This window comes from Dipodomys spectabilis, unplaced genomic scaffold (genome assembly GCF_019054845.1).
Source record: "Dipodomys spectabilis isolate Male_0828 unplaced genomic scaffold, ASM1905484v1 ptg000026l, whole genome shotgun sequence".
Classification (NCBI taxonomy): Eukaryota; Metazoa; Chordata; class Mammalia; order Rodentia; family Heteromyidae; genus Dipodomys; species Dipodomys spectabilis.
This window is the reverse complement of record NW_024870703.1, coordinates 12,933,688-12,958,057: the sequence shown is the minus strand read 5'-3', so window position 1 is coordinate 12,958,057 and position 24,370 is coordinate 12,933,688. Positions and strand designations below refer to the sequence as shown.

The 24,370-nt window shown below is 40.7% G+C and overlaps 1 protein-coding gene across 2 annotated transcripts; it reads right to left on the bottom strand.

Annotated features, from left to right (window-relative positions):
* Eif2ak2 (eukaryotic translation initiation factor 2 alpha kinase 2) lies at positions 1-24,370 on the bottom strand. 2 transcript variants are annotated; one of them, XM_042675530.1, is made up of 17 exons: positions 24,195-24,370; positions 21,153-21,277; positions 20,116-20,236; positions 18,861-18,997; positions 18,053-18,176; positions 17,164-17,228; positions 16,816-16,915; positions 14,515-14,549; positions 12,741-12,803; positions 8,815-8,937; positions 7,391-7,510; positions 6,737-6,796; positions 4,925-5,105; positions 3,383-3,511; positions 1,179-1,280; positions 365-418; positions 1-281 (listed from the first exon to the last, which is right to left on the bottom strand). In XM_042675530.1, the coding sequence occupies exons 2-17, from the start codon at positions 21,269-21,271 to the stop codon at positions 159-161; spliced, it is 1,656 nt and encodes a 551-aa protein (XP_042531464.1). In that variant the 5' UTR covers positions 21,272-21,277; positions 24,195-24,370; the 3' UTR covers positions 1-158. The 2 variants fall into 2 exon arrangements, with proteins under 2 accessions (XP_042531464.1, XP_042531465.1); XM_042675531.1 differs by lacking the exon at positions 6,737-6,796.

Genomic DNA, 24,370 nt, shown 5'->3' with positions numbered 1-24,370 from the left:
GAAAATCTAAAAATATATTTGAAGTTAAAGAAAATCCAAGTTAAAATACAATAATAGAAAATGAAAATAAAAGATCAGTGCCCATCAATATCCCCTAGCCGATTTTGGCAATTAAAGGAAAATTACATATTAGAAATCTGATCTTTTCCCAAAGAAGTCTAATACGTGTTGTTTTTCCTCTTCTCTTCAAAATTCTTCCACTGAGCCAAGGTCTTCAGTATTTCAGATGTGTCAGGTCGTTCCTTTGGGTTTTTTGCTAGTAATTTCTTTAGAAGACTTTTCTGTAATCACAATTAAGAGTCAATACTAAGGAATAAAACATTGAAATAAGTAAAATTCTGATGATTTTTCAAGTGTTACTTACCTCTTTGCTGTCAAATACATCAGGGAAAATGCCATTCCTTAGATCTTCAAAAATCTGAAAATAAAACACTTACTAGGAACTTGTGAAGAACAAAAACAAAACAGAACAAGGTAATGACTAAGGAGACCTAAATCTAGAATTTTTTTTCTGATCTTTGTGAAAGACTCTAGCTAGAAAACTAACAGAACATCCTTATTACAGCCTCCTGTAACATTTGGTATTTTGAAACCCTCTATGGTAGCCAACTTCATCACCCCTGTTTTACTTTATTTTATTATTTTATTTTTATTTATTATCTTGTGTGTGTATGCACGCTCAGGCATACTTGCACTTGGCACTGTCTCTGAAATTTTTCTCTCAGGACTCTACCACTTGAGCCACAGCTCTACTTCTGGCTTTTTGCTGGCTAATTGGAGGTAAGTGTTTCATAGACCTTCCTTCCCAAGCTAGCTTTGAACTGTGCTCTTTAAATCACAATCATTTTAGTAGCTAGAACTACAGGCATGAGCCACCAGTGCCCAGCAGCGCATTCATTTTTATATTCCTTGTTTAGTAAAGCATCTACCTTAAAGCAAGCAATGAAATTTTGTGGGAAGACTCAAGTTGGAATCTTAGGAAATGTATACATCTTCCAAAGAAGGTCAAAATCTTTGGTCTGTAACAAATAGGTCAACAGAACTTAGTAAGAAAGAAAATTCATATTTTACTTGTAACAAGACATGAATATATTCACATCTTGAAGGTTGGCAGAAACTACATGGCACTCAGAAGATAACAATTTTTGCTTGCTAATTATTTCTTTGAGATTGTTTACCTCTATTGTTTCCATAACTGTGGGATACTGGTGAAGAAGTTCAGCAAGAATTAGCCCCAAAGAAAAAATGTCCACTTCTTTTCCATATTCCTTTGAGGAAATCTGAAGAGACCAAAATACAATTGTCTTTGTTATTCACCTGATAAAAGTATTTATGCCTGCTAAAACCAAAAAAAAAAATAAAGTAATTGAATCATAAATCTTACATCCCATAAAAATGTTTGTTAGCAGGTTCAAATCTATACCACTGAATAGCAGAATCACCTGTATAAATTACTGCTAACATGGGAATTGGCTCAACTTTGAAATAGGATACTAATAATATTGACCTCAAAGTTTGACTGCAGGGTTAAATGAGGCACAGCAGGTAAAGTGTTTAAAATAATGACTTGCATGTAAATATTCATAGCATATTTTTTGAATATTGATTTGAAACAATCCTAATGTACATCAACAAGAGAATGGAAAAACATATTGTGGTATAGTCATACAGTAAAAGGACTTTACTGCTTACACAAGACAAAACTGAAAGTTCTACAACAGATAATTACTTTAAATGAAGAAACAAGTACATACTCAATGATTTCATTCATATGAAGTTCAAGATGGAAGTTTGAGAACAAGAAACCTAAAGTATGACACCAGAAATCAGAGCACTGGTTATCTCTGGGGGGTAGGGGGAAGGACTGACTGGATGCTCATATACTTCCAGTAGGAACTTGTTATTCAAATCACCTTTTGAATGACAATTTGGCTATACTCACCATATTGGAAATGCATTTTTATTTTATGCAGATGAATTGATCCTAGATTCATGGGATCTATTATAGGTTGAAATACAATTGTCCCACTGTATCTATTCAACCTGCAGATTCAGCTCACTGTAAATCAGCTTTGAAAAGAAAATTATATCCATATTGGATGTGAACAGACTCATTTTCCTGTTATTTAGGACTATTTCCTAAAGAACATATAATGAGCCAGGCACCATTGTGCACACATATAATTCCATCACAAAGGAGTCTGCAGCAGGAGAATCACAATACCAAGAGAATATGCCATACCAAGGAAGGAAGGAAGGAAGGACAGACTCACGAGACAGCAGAAGTAGCTTGGGTTAAAAAAAAAAAAAAAAAAGGAAGTAGCTTGGGTTGCACTTGTTTTAAAGTACCTAAACAGTTGAGGAGCAAAAGATAGACTCATTTTGAGATTTCCAGGGGATGGACTCAAGACTAGAGGCTGAATATGACCTAAAGGTTTTACTATCCCAGTGTTCCTAGTGTGTAGTCCAATCCTAGCTACTCAAGAGGCTGAGATCTCAGGATGAAGATTGAAAGCCAGTCCTGCAGAAGCTCAAGGTAAAGCACCAGCTCAAGTCAGAGAGCACCAATCTTGAGCATAGAAGTTGCTAAGCCTAGGTTACATGGCAGTTACATTCACAACATTTACTTTTACTAAGCATACAGTAGGATACACATCGATTATATGCAAATTCTACACAATTTGATTGAAGGGATTAAAATATCTGTGGATTTTGGAATCCCTAGGGTTGGGGGACATGTCTGGAAAGCATGAGGAATATGGAAAAAAAATGACATTTGGTCTTGACCACAAAGATAAGATGCATCTAGCATGTCTATAAACATTCAAAGTTGGAAACTAAATAAATGCTATTTAATAATGCTATAATTGAATAAATTATAACATGTCTCTGCTTTGGAGCACAATATATTTGTTAAAAAGAACATGGCTGGCGGTTGCCAGTGTCCCACACCTGTCATCCTCACAACTCAGGAGGCTGAGGCTGAGGCCTGAGAATTGTGATACAAACCCAGACCAGTCAGGAAAAGATCTGAGATTCTTATCTAATTAACCACTGAAAGCTGAAAGTGGAGCTGTGGTTCATGTGGTAGAGTGTTCGTCTTAAACAACAAAAGCTAAGGGTCAGCCATATTGGTCTAGAAATCTAAAACTTATTTTTTTTCCTGTTAGTACAGGGATAAATGAACTGTATTAAATATGTAAGGTCTTATCTATATGGGTTTGATTACAGAAACTAATTAAGTATTCTCTAAACTTAAAAAGAACAAAAAGCTAAGTGTTAGTGTCTAAGCCCTGAGTTCAAGCCCCAGTACTGACACAAAAATAAAAATGAATAAATGAGAGATCAAAATGTAAATAAGCAGAAAGAAAGGGGACCTTACCTGCTCTGGACTCATGTATCGCCTTGTTCCCGTATTTGTTGTTCGTTTTTCATCACTTTTTACAGCTGTTACAAGTCCAAAGTCTCCAATCTTTATGTGTTCTTCATCTACTAAAAATATGTTACCAGGCTTGGGAAAAAATGAAATTTAGATGTATCAGTTGGACAGCTTGTTATCACATGTTTGAATCATCTTCATAATGGCTACTTTTATGTTTACTGGTGCCAGGTAGCCCAAATTGGGGGATTTAATACTACAAGTCTTTACAATGTCAATTGAAGGAAGAAAGGGAAGACTCTCAAGTAAGACCAGAGGTAGCCTGGCTTTCTGCTACCTCCAGATAACTGAACAGCTGTGGGGCGAAAGACTTCGATTCAATATAGGAGATTCTTATCTCCAATTAACCACCAAAAAGCTGGAATTGGAGCTATGGCTGAAGTGGTTGAGAACCAGCATTGAGTGAAAAAAAGGCCATGGAACTGTGCCCAGGCCCTGAGTTCAACTCCCAGTATTAGCACCAAAAAGAAAGAATAGAAAAAGAAAAGCAATGATGCCACATTCATTATAGATAAATGCAGGATTGCTGAGGGTACAAATTGTACATACAAGGTATAGGGTCAAGAATAGATATCTACTCAGAGCAATGCAGAAAACCCTCTACAAAGGAGCAGCCTGAGGTGAAAACTCACTCCAGAAACCTGATAACCCTCCCCAGAGCTTTCAGTCTAGTTCTTCACAACAAAAAGGGGGTAAACTCTTAGAGTCTCTCTATAAAGATACTTTAACAGGTAAAGACCATTCTCTGGCAATGCCACCCCAAACTGGTAAGCTGCAAAAGAAAAATGCATGCCCACATTTTCATTCTTTTTTTTTTTTCTTTCTCCCCACAAGTGCTGGAGATTGAACTCTGGGCCTCAGAGCTGTCCCTGAGCTTTTCAGCTCAAGGCTAGTGTTCTACCACTTGAGCCACTTGGCTTTCTCTGTGATTAATTGGAGATAGGAGGCTCATGGACTTTCCTGCCTATGCTGGCCTTGAACCAAGATCCTCAAATCTCAGCCCTGTGAGTAGCTAGGATTATAGGCATGAGCCACCAGCACCCAGCTTCTTTCTCATCTTCATTCTTATCTGCTCTTACTGTGGCAGAAATAGATAGAAATAATAAATAAAAATTTAAAAAAAGAAAGAAATAGAAATATTGAGGGTAAGGAAGGCTTAATGAGGGCGGGGAATGTGGCTTAGTGGTAGAGTGCTTGCCTAGCATGCATGAAGTCCTGGATTCAGTCTCTCAATATGGCAGGACTGGGGTTTGAACCCCAAGCCTTGTGCTTGAATAACATGTCACTAACATTCTTGTTGACCAGCCCTAGACATCTTCTAAGTAATTGCAAGGAATGGGATTAGGGACAAATACTACACCTATTCAAACCTCAGGAAGATCAGAGACATTTTTTTCATCCTGATTTGATCAATCACAAATTTAAAATTGGAAAAGAAATTAATAAATTATTTTGAGCAACTAACCAAGTATAGTTCCCTCTTACCTTAAGGTCTCTATGAATTAAGCCTTTTGAATGTATATAACCAACTCCTGTTACTATTTGTTCAAATAGGTTCAAAGCCATGGTTTTGTCTGATTTGTTCAGTCTTCCTGCTTCAATCCATTGCTCCAACGTCCCTTTATCACAGAATTCCATTTGGATGAAAAGGCACTTCGTCTTTGATCTGCAGATAAAGTTCACATTATGTTAAAAGAAGCAATAAAAAGTTTAGTTTTAAAAGTTATGCCTCGGGGCTGGAAAAGTAGCTCAGTGGTAGAGTGCTTGCCTTGCATGCATGAGACCCTGGGTTCGATTCCTCAGCAACACATAAACAGAAAAAGCCGAAAGTGGCACTGTGGCTCAAGTGGTAGAAATACTAGCCTTGAGCTGAAGAGCTGAGGCACAGTGCCCAGGCCCAGAGTTCAGGCCCCACGACTCACAAAAAAAAAAACAAAAAACAAAGAAAGTTGTGTCTTGTCTCTAGAAATCCAAGCCATGCTTCCAAACAGAAATCGAAATATAAAAAATTTTACATCAAAATATGATGAACTATTTTATGAAAATCCTGATTTCTCAAATATCCCAATTAAACTAAAATTCTTGAAATGAATAGAGTTGAAATATTAATTACAGTAAAATAAATTTCATTATTATAGGAAGTATTTGGAAACATTTTAATTCACCCCCAGTCCACTGAGCATCTATTTGATAAAAAGCATAGAACAAACACCTAGGAGTGAGAAAATAAATTCGAGGAGGGGGTAACCAAGTTTGACAAGAAATGCACTATCAAACCCCTCTGTACATCACCTTGACAATAAAATTAAATTTAAAAAAGGAAAATAACTTTGACATCTGGTATTAGAATCATATAATACAGTAGAAGAAAAAAATAAATCTAACACAGCAGTATAGAGGCTCTCAGAAAAATACCAACCAATCACTTGCTATGAGATATAAGTTGGAGGACTGCTTTTGTTAACCATGTTCTATATTTTGGTCTGAACTAGGATGGCTTCAATATTTATTTATTTAAGCAGTATTAGGATTTGAACTCAAGGTTTTGCATTTGTTTGCTTGGCAAGCACTCTTGCAACCCCTTCAGACTAAATGCTAAATTTATATGTTATAAGCTATATAAGCTAGGAAATAAGAAAAGATAGCCAAGAATTTTTGCTTAAAGCTGAAAAAGTCTTGATAGATGACAGTGACTCATGCCTATAATCACAGCTACTTAGGAGGCCAAGACCTGAGAATCACAGTTCAAAGTGAGCCTGGGCAGAAATATCTGCAAGGCTCTTTTCTTCAATTAACCAGCAGAAAGCCAGAAGTAGAAGTATAGTTGGTATAATAGCACACAAGCCACAAGCAAAAAAGCCAAATAAGAGGTCAGGTGCTGGTGGTTCATGCCTAAAATCCTAGCTACTCAAGAGGCTGAGATCTCAGGATGAAGATTGAAAGCCAGTCCCGCAGAGGCTCAAGAGGTAAAGCACCAGCTCAAGTCAGAGAGCACCAATCTTGAGTGAAAAAGCCAAGTAAAAGCAAAAGGCCCCAAGTTCAAGCTCTAGAACTGGCGTATGCAGACACCAAACACACACACAAGAGTATGTGAAATTGAGTTCAAGTCCTTGTATTAGCACCAAAAAAATACCGGGAAATCTTGTAGGCTGCTAGTTAATAATTCCTGAAACAGAAGACAAAATTTTTCCAGATGGTGACAAGATAGAGATGAAGCTGGAGACAAGAGATGGCTAATGAAGAGGTCTCCAATACAACAAAATTCCAGTGACAGCAATGGCCGTAAGAAATACCTACATGACATTCAAATTCAAATGGCAGATCTCCAAAATCTCCAATTCTTCGGCAGTATCTGAACTGAAAGAAGAGCAATACACGTAGGGGGTCCTGCTCAGAGCCATCCATTTATTTTTGCTGCTGACTGCCTCACTACAAGTGAAGCAGTTGAGACCCTTTGACTGCATTGCAACAATCAAGGCCTCAGAGGAGAGCAGAGTGTTGGCAGCTGTGTAGGGAGACTTCAGTCATGGAAACATCTACATGGTAAAACATTCTTCCCAACATGGTATTGACAACTCACCCTAAACTCAGGTCCCATGTGAAGTCAGGAAAGCTAGTGATCTTTTTTTTAAAAAAAATTTACTGTTATATTTAAGAAGCTATACAAAGGAATTTCAATTCAACATGTCAGTTTATGATTATAATACATCTTGATCAATATCACCTCTTTTCATAATTCTCCCTCATCAGTCTCCCCCCCGTAATTCTCTTCTCCCAATCCCCATCCCCTCAATTTTCCTATTCCATTTTCACATATACATATTAAGTACACATCTCTCTGATGTGATTATTAATGGTGATGTTTGATGGCCCCACCCAGGGCCCACACACTGTAAATGACAGTTTCCTTCCATCCTAAGATGCCTATGGTGAGAATTTTTTTTAACCTACCTCAAAATCCAATTCCCACTCTCCCCAAAGTCATAATCATCTCCATCCCAGCAACAACAATAATCAACGATATTGGCGTGGTCAAGTCGTGCCAATGCTCTTACTTCACGCTCCACCTTCCTAGAGGAACAGGAACATAAGGATGTCGGGATGAATCCCAGTAACTACAAAACAGCTCAGGTAACAGGAGGGAATGGTCCACACTCACTTATTAAACATCTCTGTGATTTCCACACCATGCTTTAGAATGGGGCAAAGAGACGTCAAAAGAAAAAAGTGAACAAACTGAACACAAAAAGTGCAGTTGTTCTCTTAATAGGTGCTTAAAAGTTACCTTTGCTGAAAGACAGTCTCTTTGGGCCCATTAATTAATTAAATGCAGGAAAAAAAACCTGTCATCTCTGACTCCGTTTGGTATCTATGTCCTCTGGTCTAAGCATTCCTTCTGTAGTTACCTCAAAATCCAGACTTTTGCTGGTTAGTTAAGCATTTCACGGACTTTCTGCCTAAGCTGGCTTTGAACCTTGATCATCAAATCTCAGCCTTTTGGGTATCTTAGAATTATAGGTGTGAGCCACCAGTGCCTGCTGAGATAATCCTCCTTGACATCCATTCTCTGTGTGATGAGGAGTTCAGGCCACCTAAGTCTGGTTGACAACCCCAGCTGAACTGCCCGCCCACAGCCAGCATCATTGGTCTTGCAGGCCTTCTTGGATATCCTGCTCAGTCAGGTATTCAGCTAACTCCAGAATGCAAATACACCAAGAGCACCCAGGTGAATTGAATCTAGCTGAGCAGATATATCCACTGGAACAGGAGACAGTCATTTAAGCCACCACATTTGGAACAGCACAATTACCAACTTGCTTTTACTTCATTAAATCAGTTAATCTCTTTGGCCATGTCAGTTTCCTCAACTGTAAAGTATATATAGCATCAGCTTTAGATTGGGGAGGGAGGTCACTTTTTTTTTAAAACTCAGTTAAAACCAGAGTTAACATAAGATCATTTCATAATAAGTCAAGTTCCTCTTGATTACATTACAAAAAATGAAGCCGGGTGCCTCATATCTATAATTCTAGTTACTCAAGAGGCTGAGATCTGAAGATAATGGCTCAAAGCCAGCCTGGGCAGGAACGTCCATGAGACTCTTATCTTCAATTAAGCATCAAAGAAGCCAGATATGGAGCTGTGACTCAAATGGTAGAATGCTGGCCTTGAGCAAAAAAACTCAGCGACTGTGCCCAGACCCCAAGATCAAGCCCCAGGACCAAGACAAAGAAAGAGACCGAGAGAGAGAAAATAAAAATAGAGAAGGACAAAAAGAAATATATGATATACCAATGAAGGAGAGAGAAATATGAAAAAGTATAGAGCAAGTTCAACAATCTCTCATTCAAAAAAGTAAAACATTTACTACTTACGGGTCATTATACTTAACACATTTAATTACATAAGTCTTTCCATCAATTTTGTGCTTCGCTTTGAAAACTCGGCCAAATCCTCCAGCACCAATTTGCTGTATTTCTTCAAAATTCTCGATAAACCTCAAGATAAATACCAGTATTATTCTGAAGTGCAGTGCTTGACCTCATGTGACAGGGTCTATATAATAACCATCATTGCCAGCTCCCTCTGATTATTCAGAATCTATTGCTACAGAAACTTTTTTTGGGGGGGGTCCAGTCATGGGGCCTGAACACTTTGGGCCTGGGTGCTGTCCCTTAGCTCTTCAGCTCAAGGCTAGCACTCTACCACTTGAGCCACAGCGCCACTTCCGGCTTTTTTCTTTTTGCTTATGTGGTGCTAAGGAATCAAACCCAGGGCCTCATGCATGCAAGGCAAGCGCTCTACCACTGAGCCACCTTCCCAGCCCTGCCACAGAAACTTTTAAGTCACCAAGTGGGCCTCTTCCATGGACAGCCAACATAGCAGGTGGCTACTGAGGGAGAGCAATTTACTCCTAGGTGTAAGATGTCATGGTTAAAATTTAAAAACAAATCCCTTCACATATAGAAAACTTCACACTGTCGTATCCACAGCTGCCACTGAGCTGTTAGAAAAATAAGCTATGTTCTGAGCCTGCTTCACCTTAGAACTACCATCTTTCTCCTTTCCCTGAAGCCCCACACATTTGAACATTAAGCTCCATCAATTCTTCCAAAAACGTATCACTGGACCCTGCCCATTTATCCCTCTCCTTCATCTTTGTTCCACTTCACACTTTCCTCAGACTACTGTAGTAGCTTGCTAGCTGATACCCCACTTCCTCTCCTACCCTGGCTCCATGATCAAGAGCAAACCAGGATGATGGGATCATAGTTCGATCATGTGTCTCCCTTGTCTACACTTGCAATAGCTCACCTTTGCATTCAACAAAATCCAGAAAGTCTATAAAAGACATGTAACATGTCCCCTGTCTCCCTCTGCAGCTTCTTCCCATGGTCTTAAACTTGCTTTCCGAACTCCAAGCACATGGCCTTATACACATACTGCTTCCTCCTCCTCCTCCTCCTCCTCCTCCTCCATTTCCTCCTCTTCATCATCAGTTGTGGGACCTGAACTCAGGCTTGGGTGTTGTCCCTGAGCTTTTGTGCTCAAGGCTAGAGCTCTACCACTTTGAGCCACAGCACCACTTCTGGCTTTCTGGTGGTTAATTGGAGATAAGGGTCTCACAGACTTTCCTACCGTGTTAGGCTTCAAACCAGAATCCTCATATCTCAGTCTCCTGAGTAGCTAGGATTACAGGTGTGGGCCATCAGCACCCAGCACACACATTGTCTTTTCTACTTTCACCTCATTTGCTCTTCCATTTACCTATCTCCTTTTAGCATCCTTCAGAGAAGCCATACCTCGCCCTTCACATATTGGAGTCCATTTCTTGTCCAGTGATCACTTTTCCTTTAGAGCTCTGTCCATATTTTGTAGTTACAGACTTTTTAAATGTAATTATTTAGTAAATGTTAGTTATCCCCAATGTGGAGACCCTAGAGCCCCGTGGGAGCTATGATAAAGTAGAGGCTGTATGAGTGGATGGTGCATAAAGTCTGAAGCCATTGGAAAACTATTGGTTTGTGTGTTTGACTACCTTGTGTCTGAATAAAGACATAAGATTCTAAGTATTTGACATTCCACTCTGTTCTTGTCAAAAGACAGGAGGGCTGCTGTGTGTACTTATCTTGCTGCTTCCTGCACCTGTCACCTGCCATTTGGAATGTGCCCTTCAATCTGTAACTAAAACAGCTCCACATTGACATATAGTCTGTGACCCATAAAAAATGGTGACTGAGGAGATTCTTGAATTCAATGAAATTCTGTCTGTTAAATTAATTTCCTCATTCTCATGGTGGTATAAGACTGTGACTATTATTTCATGAATAATCCTTTATCTGCCACACTATGTCTGCTGCGTGGAACCAGCACCTGAAGACTCCATGAGAGAACTGGTTTCATCTGTTCCTTCTGCAAATGCAGTGCCCACAAACTGTTAGGTACCTGTTAGATGCAGCATCTAATAAAGTATCATGAAATGAAATAAACTTTAAAAATAAGGTAAAATAAAATAGTGCTTAAAATATTTATTAAAAAAACTGGATTTAACATTCTGCTGTTGCAAATATGTCCCCTACATTTTTGGTGGTGTTTTAAAACCCAAACATGTCATTTACAGGAGCCTTCTTTCAAGTGAAATTTTCTATAGACCTGGAAATTAAGCAGAAACTCTGTGTGTGTGTGTGTGTGTGTGTATGTACGTGTGTGTGTGTGTATGTATGTGTGTGTGTGCGTGTGTGTGTATGTATGTGTGTGTATGTGTGTATATGTATGTGTGTGTCTCTCTGTGTGTGTGTGTGTATGTATGTGTGTGTGTGTATGTGTGTGTGTGTATGTGTGTGTGTCTCTCTGTGTGTGTATGTATGTGTGTGTGTTTGTGTGTGTGTATATGTATGTGTGTGTGTGTGTCTCTGTGTGTGTGTATGTATGTGTATGTGTGTGTGTCTCTGTGTGTGTGTATGTATGTGTGTGTGTATGTGTGTGTGTGTATATGTATGTGTGTGTGTGTCTCTGTGTGTGTGTATGTGTGTGTGTGTATGTGTGTGTGTATGTACGTGTGTGTGTATATGTGTGTGTGTATGTGTGTGTGTGTGTCTCTGTGTGTGTGTATATGTATGTGTGTGTGTGTTTGTGTGTGTGTGTGTATATGTATGTGTGTGTGTGTGTGTCTGTGTGTGTGTGTATGTATGTGTATGTATGTGTGTGTGTATGTGTGTGTGTATGTGTGTGTGTGTATGATGTGTGTGTGTATGTATGTGTGTGTGTGTGTCTCTGTGTGTGTGTGTGTGTGTGTATGTGTGTGTGTGTGTGCGTGTGTGTCTCTGTGTGTGTGTGTGTGTGTGTGCGTGTGTACAGTGTAGGTATCAGTACAGAACTCATGGCCTCATGCTTTTTTATTCACTGAAGCTGGGGTTCTACCACTTGAGCTATGCCTCCAGTTCTGGCCTTTCTCTGGGTAATTGGAGATAAGGGTCTCATGTACTTTTCTACATGGGCTGGCTTCAAACTGCAATCTTTAAATCTCAGCCTCCTGAGTAGCAACATTTTTTTCTGAACTTTTTTCCCCTAATCACCAGTTTATAGACATATTTACTTTCAATCAAAAACATGAATGGATGTCTAGAAACTCACATAAGAACAACAGACTTGGGGCTGGGAAGGTGGCTCAGTGGTAGAGCGCTTGCCTTGCATGCCTGAGGCCCTGGGTTCGATTCCTCAGCACCACATAAGCAAAAAGAAAAAATCCAAAGTGGCACTGTGGCTCAAGTGGTAGAGCACTAGCCTTGAGCTGAAGAGCTGAGGGACAGTGCCCAGGCCCAGAGTTCAGGCCCCACGACTGGACCCAAAAAACAAACAAACAAACAAAGAACAATAGACCTGTGTTTACCATCTTCTATGTGGATTCATCTCAACCTTACTTCTCTAAGAAGTGATAATTCTTTGTGATTCTGATTGTGCTATAGCTATTAAACTGTTCAACTTTATAACATCTCCTTAAGAAGCTGTTGAATGAGCAAGTTTATCTTCAAGAATATTCTAGTAAGCAGGGCGCGCTGGTGGCTTACACCTGTAATCCTAGCTACTCAGGAGGCTGAGATCTGAGGATGATGGTTCAAAGCCAGCCTGAGCAGGAAAGTCTGTAAGACTCTTATCTCCAATAAGCCATTCAGAAAACCAGAAGTGGTGCAGTGGCTCAAGTGCTAGCTTTGAGCTGAAGCGCTGAGGGACAGCACCCAGGCCCAGAGTTCAAGCTCCATGACCAAAAACAAAAAAATTCTAGTGTATAGTTCCTTCTTACCTGTCGTTTATTGTATACTTGTTTCCTTTTAAAACAGGAGAGTTAAATGAAGGTGCCAAGTGTCTAAAATAAAGACAAGAATGGAAAATTCAAATTAAAGTGAAATCAAACATAACTTGTATAGAGCAGGATTTAAGTCCTGCACTGAGTTCTTTATATTTTGGGTTAACTATTAGAATAATAGGTAGCAAGTTTTAATTTTCTCCTTTATAAAACAATATCCTAATGACTCTTCGCTTTCTTATAAGGATTTTTCATCCCTGTCCTGGTTCCCTTCTTCACTATAACACATTCATTGATGGCCAACCACTTGCCCTTCCCACCTTTTCTCCACACTCACAACGCAAGACCCAGTATATCTTGAGGATCCCTTCCCCAAGCCAATATTCCTTATTGATCATGAGCTAGTTACCTGCCATTAGAAGTTCACAAAGCATCTAAAATGAAACAGATCCAAATTGCTAGCTTCCCTCTAAGCCCCCAAGTTTTCAACTTGCCTAACATCATCAGCGCCATGATTCTTGTCTGTATCCTGTCTAAGAAACTGTTCTTCAAACCTTCCCATCCCTCTCACCAGCTACTGGACTCCATCCACTTTCTCAAGTCATGTCTATGCATGCTTTACAGTCTTCCTCACACAGTTCCCTTCTTTCCCCACAGATGCCACATCCTTGGCTGTGGGCCCAATGTTTGGCATGCAGACTTGTTTTGTCCGCATGTAAACACCTATATCAGCATGGCTAGCCACTGGTCAAAATATGCTGGTAGATGCCAGTTCATGCTCATTCCTGACCATATTTATACTTCTGCTTTCCTCTTTGGTTAAAGACACCGATCCACCAAAATTTGACCATTTGATCTTTGACCTTTAAAAAAAATTTAAAAACTCAGCCAATTGCTGGTGGTTCACACCTGTAATCCTTGCTACTCAGGAGGCTGAGATCTAAGGATCATGGTTCAAAGCCAGCCCGGGGGGTGGGGGGGGGTGGAGTGGAGGGGGAGGAGGTGGGGGGAGGGGGAGAGGTGGGGAGAAGAGCGGGGAGGGGGGGAGAGAGTCTGAGAGACTTATTTCCAATTAACCAGAAAACTGGAAGTGGTACACTGGGTGAATATGGTAGAGTGCTAGCCTTGATCAAAGAACTCAGGAATAGTGCCCAGGTCTCAAGTTTAAGCCCCAAAACCAACAAAAAAGTAAATAAAAAATATAAAAATAGGGGCTGGGAAGGTGGCTCAATGGTAGAGTGCTTGCCTTGCATGCATGAGGCCCTGGGTTCCTCAGTACCACATAAGCAAAAAGAAAAAAGCCGGAAGTGGGGCTGTGGCTCAAGTGGTAGAGCGCTAGCCTTGAGCTGAAGAGCTGAGGGACAGCGCCCAGGCCGAGTTCAGGCCCCACGACCGGACCCAAAAAATAAAATAAAATAAATAAAAATAATATATATATATATATATATATATATATAAATAAAAAAATCAAGTCATTACTCTGCCTGTCTGAAAAAACACTTCTGACTTCCCACTCCAAGTCTACTTCCTCATTGGCCTCATCCAAAATAATGTCCTAAACTATGAATACAACATCAGTGTAGGGCCTTCTATCAACAGTACATCATACGCCTAGACTCAAAAGTTCCTCTGTACACCAGATGTCAAGCTTTCAAGTTCTGAAACCCCAATCAAATAAGCATGTGTATTATTCTACAAATACTGAAGACAATAAATAAGGCTGAAAACATAATTCTGAAAGAAAATTAGTCCAAAGCACAATGATACTCACACTTCTTTCTTCTTCTGATGGTTTTTGGGACCATTCTATAACAAAATAAAATTGGAAATAATTTAACTGAAATCATTAAAGCAATCCACCATTTAGTGTGTGTGAGTGTATGTGTTGTTGCTGTTTGTGTTTAGACAGGGTCTCCAGGCTAGCCTGGATTTTTCTATGCATCCTGGTTGGCCCAGAACCTGCCATCCTCCGGAGTGCTTAAATTATAAGTGTGCCACAGTATGCATCTAATCATATCAATTCTTTAGATGGCCTTGTGGTTATATTTCTTAGTGTGTATGACTAAAAGCTTTATACACAAGTCAGGCACTGGTGGCTCACATTTGTCTTTGCAGCTAGCTACTCAGGAGGCTGAGATCTGAAGATAACAGTTCAAAGCCAACCCATGCAGGCAAATTCATAAGACTCTTGTCTCCAATTAGTCACCAAAAGTCAGAAGTGGAGCTGTGGCGCAAGTGGTAGAGTGCTAATCTAAGTAAAAATAACAACACCCAAGCCCTGGCTCAAGCCCTAAGATCAGCACAGAAAAAAAAAATTTTCATACATGTGTTCATTCTCATCAAGCCTTGGACCAACATTTGCTATTACAAGGCTTAAATTTTGCCAGAATGGTAGCTTTGAAATGGCATCTAATTATTGCTTTAATTTACATTTTATTTTTGCCAGTCCTGGGGATTGAACTCAGGGCCTGGGCACTGTCCCTGAGCTTCTTTTGCTCAAGGCTGCACCCTACCACTTGAGCCACAGCACCACTTCTAGCTTTTTCTGTTTACCCAGGGTTTCTTGCATGCTAGGCAAGCACTCTACCACTAAGCCACATTTCCAGGCCTAATTTGCATTTTCTAGTGAAATTAAAAAAAAATGTTCCATGTTTGATGTCCAATACCTCTAAATTGTCTGGTCAGGCAATGTACATTTTTTGACTACATTGCCTATCTTTCTATTATTGATTGGTATGTTTTTATTAGTATGCATTAACTATACTTTTACACACACATGGATACAAATGTATCCCAATCAACCTCACTCTATTACTTGGATGTATATCCCTTCTCTCCTTTGAAACAGGTTTCATTTTTCTATTTTAATGCATGTAAATGAGCTACTTTGGCCATACTCATCCTCATTCATCCACTTCATTAGTCTGTCCTATTCCCACTGATACCTACCCTCTAAGCAGAGACTGTTCTATGTTCCTAGCTGATTGATTGATACAATAGTTCTTTACAAGCAATGCTTTTGAAACAAATTATTGACTTTTTAAGTTTGATTTTAAATTTAGTTATGATTTAAAACACAAGAAATACAATAAATATTGCCCAGTTGTCAAGAGAGAAAACCAACACCGCAAGCACATTCAAAAATACCAGGGAGCCGGGCACTGGTGTCTCATGCCTGTAATCCTAGCTACTCAGGAGGCTGAGATCTGAGGATCACGGTTCAAAACCAGCCCAGGCAGGAAAGTCCATGAGACTCTTATCTCCAATAAACCATCAGAAAAACTGGGAATGGTGCTTGGCTCAAGTGGTAGAGTGCTAATCTTGAGCTGAAGAGCTGAGGGACAGTGCCCAGGCCCAGAGTTCAAGCCCCACGACTGACAAAAAAAAAAGTACCAGGGAGAGAGCTGGGGTGGTGGACCAGTGGCAGAGTATTCATGAGGCCCCAGGTCAAGTCTCACCAAAGAGGGAAAGGTGAGAGAGAGGAAGGAAAAAAGGGAGAGAAGCAGAGAGAAAGAAGGAAAAAAAGAAGAGAAGGAGGGAGGGAGGTATGGAGGATGAAGAGGGAGAAAACAAATGCAAAAATATACCTAGGGCTGGGAATGTGGCCTAGTGGTAAAGTGCTTGCCTAACATGCATGAAGCTCTGGGTCAGGTTCCTCAGTACCACATAAACAGAAAAGGCAGGAAGTGGCTCTGTGGCTCAAGCGGTAGAGTGCTAGCCTTGAGCAAACAGAAGCTCAAGGACAGTGCCCAGGCCAGCCATGCAGGTCATGTTTTTGTTGTTTTGTGTGCCAGTCCAGTCCTGGGGCTTGAACTCAGGGCCTGAGTGCTGAGCCTTTCTGCTCAAAGCTGGTACTCTACTACTTGAGCCACAGCTTCACTTCCAGGTTTTTGGTGGTTATTGGAGATAGGAATCTCAGAAACTTTCCTGCCTGGATTGGCTTCAAATTGTGATTCTCAGATCCTAGCCTCCTGAGTAGCTAGGATTACAGATGAACCACTGGGGCCTGGCTATGCAACTCATTTTAAACAAAGGATCAAGAATCAAGGAAGCTTAGAGATTAATACAATACCATAGAAGAAGATGCAGAAGTATTTACACTGTTACTCTTGTCACAGCTTCGAGATAAATCTGCTGCGGAGTCACTTTCAGACGACAGCAATGCATAAGCACTAAAAGAGAATAACTGTTTGTCTATTTTTTGAATTCATAACTTTTTTCTGTAAATTCTCCTTAAAGTGAAAAGCTGCTCTTTCAATTACAATGAACCCTTTTTATTTTTATTTATTATTTGTGTGTGTGTGTGTGTGTGTGTGTGGTGTTGAGGAACTATCCCAAGACTGAATCATGCCAGGCAAACCCTTTATGCCCCACTTTCAGCCCTCTGGCAGCAGCGTGAATAGATGCAGTATCAACTTACGATGTCCTTGTAGAAGAGACATTGGACCAGTCACTAAAATAACCAGGGGACCCTGAGTCATTTTTCTGAAAGAAAAACAATCCTTCTTAGGTTTAAATGCAATTAGCTAACTTCTCAACGGAGGTTCATCACTGGATAGTCCTGGCTACTTTTATTTCCCTCAGAGTCACCAAATCCACAGCCATGAACAATTGTAAGATTAGTTGTTTGTTTGTTTCTGCTGCTGGTTCTGAGGCTTAAACTCAAGACCTCTCACTCTTAGTTGTCTTCTTTACTCATGGCTGGCACTCTACCACTCAAACCACACCCCTGCTCTGACTTTGTACTGGTTAAATTGGAGATTAAGAGTTTCACAGCCTTTTCTTTCCAGGCTGGCTTGGAACAATGATCTTCAGATCTCAGACTCTTGAGGAGCTAGGATTACAGGTGTGAGTCACCTGTGCCCAGATTACTACATTTTTAATGGATGTTTGAACTGGAGTTTAAAAGTGTGTCTATTAGCCGGGCTCTGGTGGCTCACATCTGTAATACTAGCTACTCAGGAGGCTGAGATCTGAGGATCTTGGTTCAAAGCCAACCCCGGGCAGGAAAGTCCATGAGACTCTTATCTCCAATAAACCACTAGAAAACTGTAAGCGGCGCTGTGGCTCAAGTGGTAGAGCCTCACCTTGAGCTGGAGAGCTGAGGGATAGCTCCCAAGCCCAGAGTTCAAGACCCACGACTGACAAAAAAAAAAAAAAAAGTGTGTTCATGGCCATAGCTCATTGGTGGGACACAGTGGAGAAATGGGTCATAAGGGCTGGCTTGGCATTATAGAAACAATGCAACCCCAAGTTGACTTCAGAGGGAATTTTTAAATGTGCAAATTAAATTAATTAAAAATACATACCAGTGAACCTTCTAATACTTTCTTATGGTAAGCAAGCTTTGCAGCCATTTGCTTTGCTTCTTGTTTGGTAGGGCCTGCACCAATAGCATATTCTTGATTTCCAATTTTGCATTTGCAATAAAATCTAGGGAGAAATGATAGAATAGTCAATCAAATATCTCAAGTACAATAAATCTAATGTACTATTTTCTGAGTGTGGATGCGGTGTGGAGGTTCTTAGGGCTAGAACTGGGTGGGCACTGTCCCTAAGCTTTTTTTTGCTCAAAGCTAGCACTGTACCTCTTGAGCCACAGCTCTACTTCTGGGTTTTTGCTGGCTAATTAGAGCTAAGAGTCTCACAAACTTTCCTACCCCAGCTGGCTTTGAACTGTGATCCTCATATCTCAGCCTTCTAAGTAGCTAGGATCACAAGCAGGAGCTACTGGCACTCAATGATCTAGCTTATGATTTTTTTTTAACAAAAATCAATATTCACAAAGGCCTTAGGGGAGCACTTATTTATTAGCCAAAATTCTATTATATGTTTTTTGTTTTGTTTTGTTTTTTTGTGCTGGTCGTGGGGCTTGAACTCAAAGTATGGGCACTATGCCTAAAACTTTCATCTGAAGGCTGGTGTTGGGCTGCGCTTTTTTGTTCAAGGCTAGTACTCTACCACTTGAGTCCTCAGGCTTGAGTTTAAGCCCCAATATTGGCACAACTAAAATAAAAATAAAATCTCCCTGTAGACTGATAAATATTTTTGAGCGTTAGACATGGAAATAAGCACTTACATCCAACTAGAAAGTGGGAAAGCCAAACTATATATCACCTTTGAGACCCCAATTCCATGGATATACACGGTTCATAGTGCACAGGAAGATTTTCCTTCTGGGCAATTCTATTGATAAGGCCTATGTAATTCCCCGTGGATGAGCCTTCTGACGTTAGTGAAAGAGAACTAACTCCCTACAAAGAAAAAAACTAGTTTAATATAAAGAACAGCACAGATTTAGCTCTTTGTTTTTCTAAGAAAATTATTAAGCAATGTGAGTGTATGTGTGCGTGCATGTGCAGACGCCAGTCCTAGGGCTTGAACTCAGGGCCTGGGTGTTGTCCTTGAGCATTTGTGCTCAAGGCTAGCATTCTACCATTTGAGCCACAGCTCTACTTCTGGCTTTTTGGTGGTTAATTGGAAATAAGAGTCTCATAGACTCTCCTGCCCAGTCTGGCTTTGAATCTAGATCCTCAGATCTCAGCCTCTTGAGTAGCTAAGATTACAGATATGAACTAAACAATTTTAATAAAATTAAATTTTAATAAAATTATAAGCAAGGTGAAAAACAACTTAGATATTATACATTTTCCAATTATATTACCTAGTTAAAATTGTAACTATATACCTTTCCCTACAAGACAGTGTTTTTAATTAAAAAGTTTTAATTTCTACAAGAAATGTACTCACTACCTTACTTACGTAACTGTAACCCTTCTGTACATCACCTTGACAATAAAATTAAAATTAGAAAATGTTAATTGATCAATAGAAATTATATGCAGATGATATTTGAAAATAGATACACATTATGAAATGGTGAATGGAGATCATTAACCTCAATCATCTTACTACTTAACCTTTTTTGTACTGAGAACAGTAACAATCTACTCTCACAAATTTTGAAATATACAGTCCATTAATACACTCATTTTCCTTTTAGAATTCCACTAAAAAATGATACTATGATAGTCTCTAGCTGTATTCTTATTCTTTTCCCATCTTCAAGGATACCAGTTATACTTATGTTGCTCTCCATTGCCTACCCATTATCCTTCCTACAAGCACTCTGGTCTTTTTCCCCTTTCCTTTACACTTCCTCAATTAAATGACAGGGACTCCTCCATTCTCATCTTTCCACATCTCAAATTCAGAGTACTGCTGGTACTGAAGCATTGCACGGCAATGGAAAAAGACTGCACATGAATGTGTGAATGGCTGTACTTTATAGAGAATATTATTACAGAGAAACATTATAAAACATTTATGGGTTTCTTTATACTATATATATATTTTTAAAGCAGCTACCAACCTTTTTTTCTTTATTAAGTATCTCAACAGCTAATTCGGCAGCAGCATTTTTTGCTTCCTGCTTTGTTTTACCTTCAGCTTTTGGAAATTCTCTCCCATCAATTGTTACTTGATATGTAAATCTGGTGACAAAGACAAGAACCACAAGACATTGGACAATTCATGCATTTATAAGGAGTGGAGCCCAGCAACCATCATCTGCACAACTTGCTTTCAGGGTTTGGACCTATATGTGATATAGAATTGAAGCAGTCCACAAACCAAGACAGCATACCTATTTGAAGCCTGGAGAAGCTTAGCCTCTCTTTTTTCTGAAATCATCTGATGCTACTGCTTTACAACAAAAGAACTCTCACAGATATATCTATAGCAACTTTGCTATAAATTAAAGTATTGACCTCAAAACAGTGCCAGAAGAGCTGGGTGCTGGTGGCTCATGCCTATAATCCTAGCTACTTAGGAGGCTGAAAGCTGAGGATCGCTGTTCAAAGCCAGCCCGGGCAGGAAAGTCTGTGTGACTCTTTTTTTTTTTTTTTTTTTTGCCAGTTGTGGAGCTGGAACTCTGGGCTGGGGTACTGTCCCTCAGCTCTTTAGCTCAAGGCTAGTGCTCTACCACTTGAGCCACAGCACCACTTCTGGCTTTTTCTGCTTATGTGGTACTGAGAAATCGAACCCAGGGCCTCATGCATGCAAGACAAGCACTCTACCACTAAGCCACCTTCCCAGCCCAACTAACCACCAGAAAACCAGAAGTGGTGCTGTGGCTCAAGTGGTAGAGTGCTAGCCTTGAGCTGAAGAGCTCAGGCCCAGAGTTCAAGCCCTATGACCGACAAAAAACAAAAACAAAAACAAAACAAAACAAAAAAACAGTGCCAGAGTTGCCATTTGGTTTCCATTTTTAGGGAATGTAGCCTGTTGGGGTTTTTTTTGTCGGGGGGAGTGTACTTGACATTGAACTCAGGCCCTCAGACCTGCTAAGCATACATTCTAGCACTGGTCTACAGCTATTGGAACTTGGTGTTGGTAATGGATACTTGCCTTCGAGCATGTGGAGGGCCTGTTACTGACAGTTCATCATACTTCACCTCTACTCCATGCTTCTGATGGTATTTATTAAGTTCTTCCATGAAGAAACCTGGATGATGAAAACTGGCCATGGTTTCCTAGAAGAGACATAAGAATGAGTGACAGTGACAGAAATCATTCCTCATTTTCCCAATCCAGTTTAGGAGCTAACAGGGCAGGGGGAGGTAGTAGTCTCTTGTTTATATGACTCATCTAAGTCCCATACCAATTCTGAGAAAAATTTATTTCAGAACTTTTCTATATCTTTTATGGACTGCACTATCATGCTAACTTCTTCAAAATAATCTCCTTCAAAACTCAACTGGACAGAGAAAGAGGAGGCTCTTTCTTCCATTCTGCTCCCTGCTTCCACTGAGCGTCAGTGCAAATTTGTCTATTTGCTGGAGAAGAGAAAAAGTCTACAGGAGCAGAATGAGAATGTTTTGGTGTTGAGAATAAAGTATGGTGAATGTGTAATACATGCAGTTTATGAAATCAGAAAGTACTCCATGGCATGGACATTGGTTCTCCCATGAAGTCTCCCTAACACTCCCCCCTCCTTTGAAATAAAGTTTAGGACAATTTACCAAGTGGGTAAATAAAGAGATCACAGATCTCATTGAACTAAGATTGGAGCAATGATTTAAATTACAACTTTTTTTTAAAGGATATACAATCTAAATGTAAAGGCCAAAACACTTAGACGGTTACTATAACCGCAAATTTTTATAATCTTGAATTTGGCACTGGAATCTAAGATATATATGACAGCTAAAAGCACAAGCAACAAAACAAAAATAGATACAGTTGGTTTTGTCAAAATTTAAAAAAAATTATAAAAGACAATCTAATGAAAATAGAAATCCAATCTACAGGATAGAATATCTGTGCCTCACTTATTGGATAAGGGCCTATTAACCTAATATAGAAAAAACTCAACATCAAAATGACCAACAGCCCAATTAGAAAATAGGCAAAGAATCAAAGAATTTGAACAGTTATTTCACCAAAGGAACTATATGACTAGCCAGCAAACACATGAAAAAATGGTCATCAACATTAGTTATGAGAGAAATGAAGCTCAAAACCACAGCATCATACTATCTAACACCTATAGTTAAATATATTTCATGGACACCTCAAGACTATGGATAATCAGACAAAAAAAGTGTTGGTAAGCACCAGAGAATTTGTAGCTCTCATACAGCCTGTTACACCATAGGTTGACTATAAAAACCAGTAATATACTGTACATTTTTAAAAGCCATAAGAAGCCGAGGGCTAGTGGCTCACACCTGTAATCCTAGCTACTCAAGAAGTTGAGCTCTGAGGATCATGGTTCAAAGCTCACCTGGGCAGGAAAGTGCATGAGACTCTTATCTCCAATTTACCACCAAAACACTAGAAGTGGTGCTGTGGCTCAAAGTGGCAGAGTGCTATCCTTGAGAATCTGAAGAGCTCATAACAATGCTTAGGCCCTGAGTTTTAAGCCCCATGACTGACAAATAAATAAATTTAGTTGAATTTTTTTCAATGATGCTATCCAGACAATCAGCAATTTAGTCCTGTAATACTAGCTACTCAGAATGTGGCAATCAGCAGAATATTAGTTCAAGGCCTGTCACCAGTGGTTCACATCTGTGATCCCAGATACTGAGGAGGCTGAGATCTGATCATAGTTGGAAGCCAGCCTGGCAGATAAATCAGAGAGACCCTTATGGTACAAGCAAAATGCCAGGAAGTGGAGGTGTGGCTCAAATGGCAGAGCTCCAGGCTTGAACATAAAAATGTAAGGCACCGAGTTCAAGTGCTAGTAGCAGTAGAGAAAAAGAGACAGAGAAAGACAGAGAGGCTGACAGATGCAGAGAGAAAACTGAAGCACAATACTGGCAATACTGGGAACAGAAAAGGTAGAGTTGGGTTTCTTTTAGAGGCAGGTTGTTCAGTTGGCCTTGGAAGAAGAAAGGTAACAGTGAAGGTTTGGCCCATGCAAGTGCGTGGGTGTTGGGAGGAGATGGGAATGAAGTGGGGGTGCTGGGTTTAACCAGCGTCATCTTGGCCACATAGTAGATAGGGAATTGGGTTAAACTGGTGCCATCTTGGTGGAGGAAGGTAAAGTCCCACCTCCCAGCTGATGGGCGTGCCTGAATTTCTACAGGCAGGGGTGAGGACTTGGACAATAGGTTACTGGACCTGCCAGTCTTGTGAAGCTCCCTGTGACGCTGTCCCCTGCACCCGAGCCTATGTAGGTCCAGACCAGCTCAGGTGCCATTAAGCGGTGCTTCATGTCTCCTGCGTCTCCTGTCTCCTGGCTGTCCTCCGGCCACCATGGTGTCCCACGGCGGCAGCTCTCCATTGGGTGATCTGGTTTGTTGGTCTTGTTATTCTGCGCTTTCTGACCTCTCCTGCTCACATGGCTCAGTTTTCTGATAGTGTTAAGTGTATTTGAGGGGCTACTGGTCTTTGAGACAGGAGTCCACCGGCGGTGGCCGGCTCTCCAAGAAAGGCTCCCAATTCGACCTCTCAAAATGTGGGCTTCTGTTTTCTCCTTACACCGGCTCTTCCTTACACCCATTGGGAAGAAAGGGCACTGCACCTGCGGGCTGGAGAAGCTCCTGGTGCCTCGTGAGGCCAGAGCACTTACTTCCCTGTGAGCCTTCAACCATTCTAGGGTTCCAGGCTCCGGGGCAGGTCCCGGGCAGGTCCGGGGCAGGTCCAGCCTGGGAGGCGTCGGGTTCTGACCTAAAGGAACTTTCTGGTGGCTGGACAAGCCAAGTGGAGAGGGGCGCAGGTGGACAGAGCTTGGCAAACTGGTTAAGTCCCGATCCTCTCCTGACAAGACATTTCTAGCCAGGGATTATTAACCCAGTCCCTGGAAGAATCCGACATCCAAACTTCCCAGCGATCAACCTAAGTCCCTGGATTTGTCCATGGCTCACTAGAACCTTCCCTGGCTCCCGACAGTCACCCGGCTGATATGCTGATCACCGGGAGGGAACAGCTGTCAGTCCCTACCTTGTTCCACGGCCGGTCCCCAGATCCTGGAGGGCGGGGCTCGGAGGTCGCTCCTGGCGCGGGCCACGCAGGGTTCCCCACTTCCGATGGACGGTCCTGGGCGACCCCGGGGATCCCCCCGATCGCTGGAGCCGCTACACTAGCTGAAGGCCCGGGTCCCTGCCGGGCCGCTCTGG

Bases quoted from the DNA above. Each gene is read 5' to 3' on its own strand.
- Eif2ak2 (XM_042675530.1), bottom strand. From the start codon at position 21,271: ATGGCCAGTTTTCATCATCCAGGTTTCTTCATGGAAGAACTTAATAAA. The intron at 18,998-20,115 runs GTTGGTAGCTGC...TTTTCTTTGTAG, and splicing joins TACTTAATAAAGAAAAAAAG to GGAGTTAGTTCTCTTTCACT. The intron at 8,938-12,740 runs GTAAGAAGGAAC...ATTTATCTTGAG, and splicing joins AAGTATACAATAAACGACAG to GTTTATCGAGAATTTTGAAG.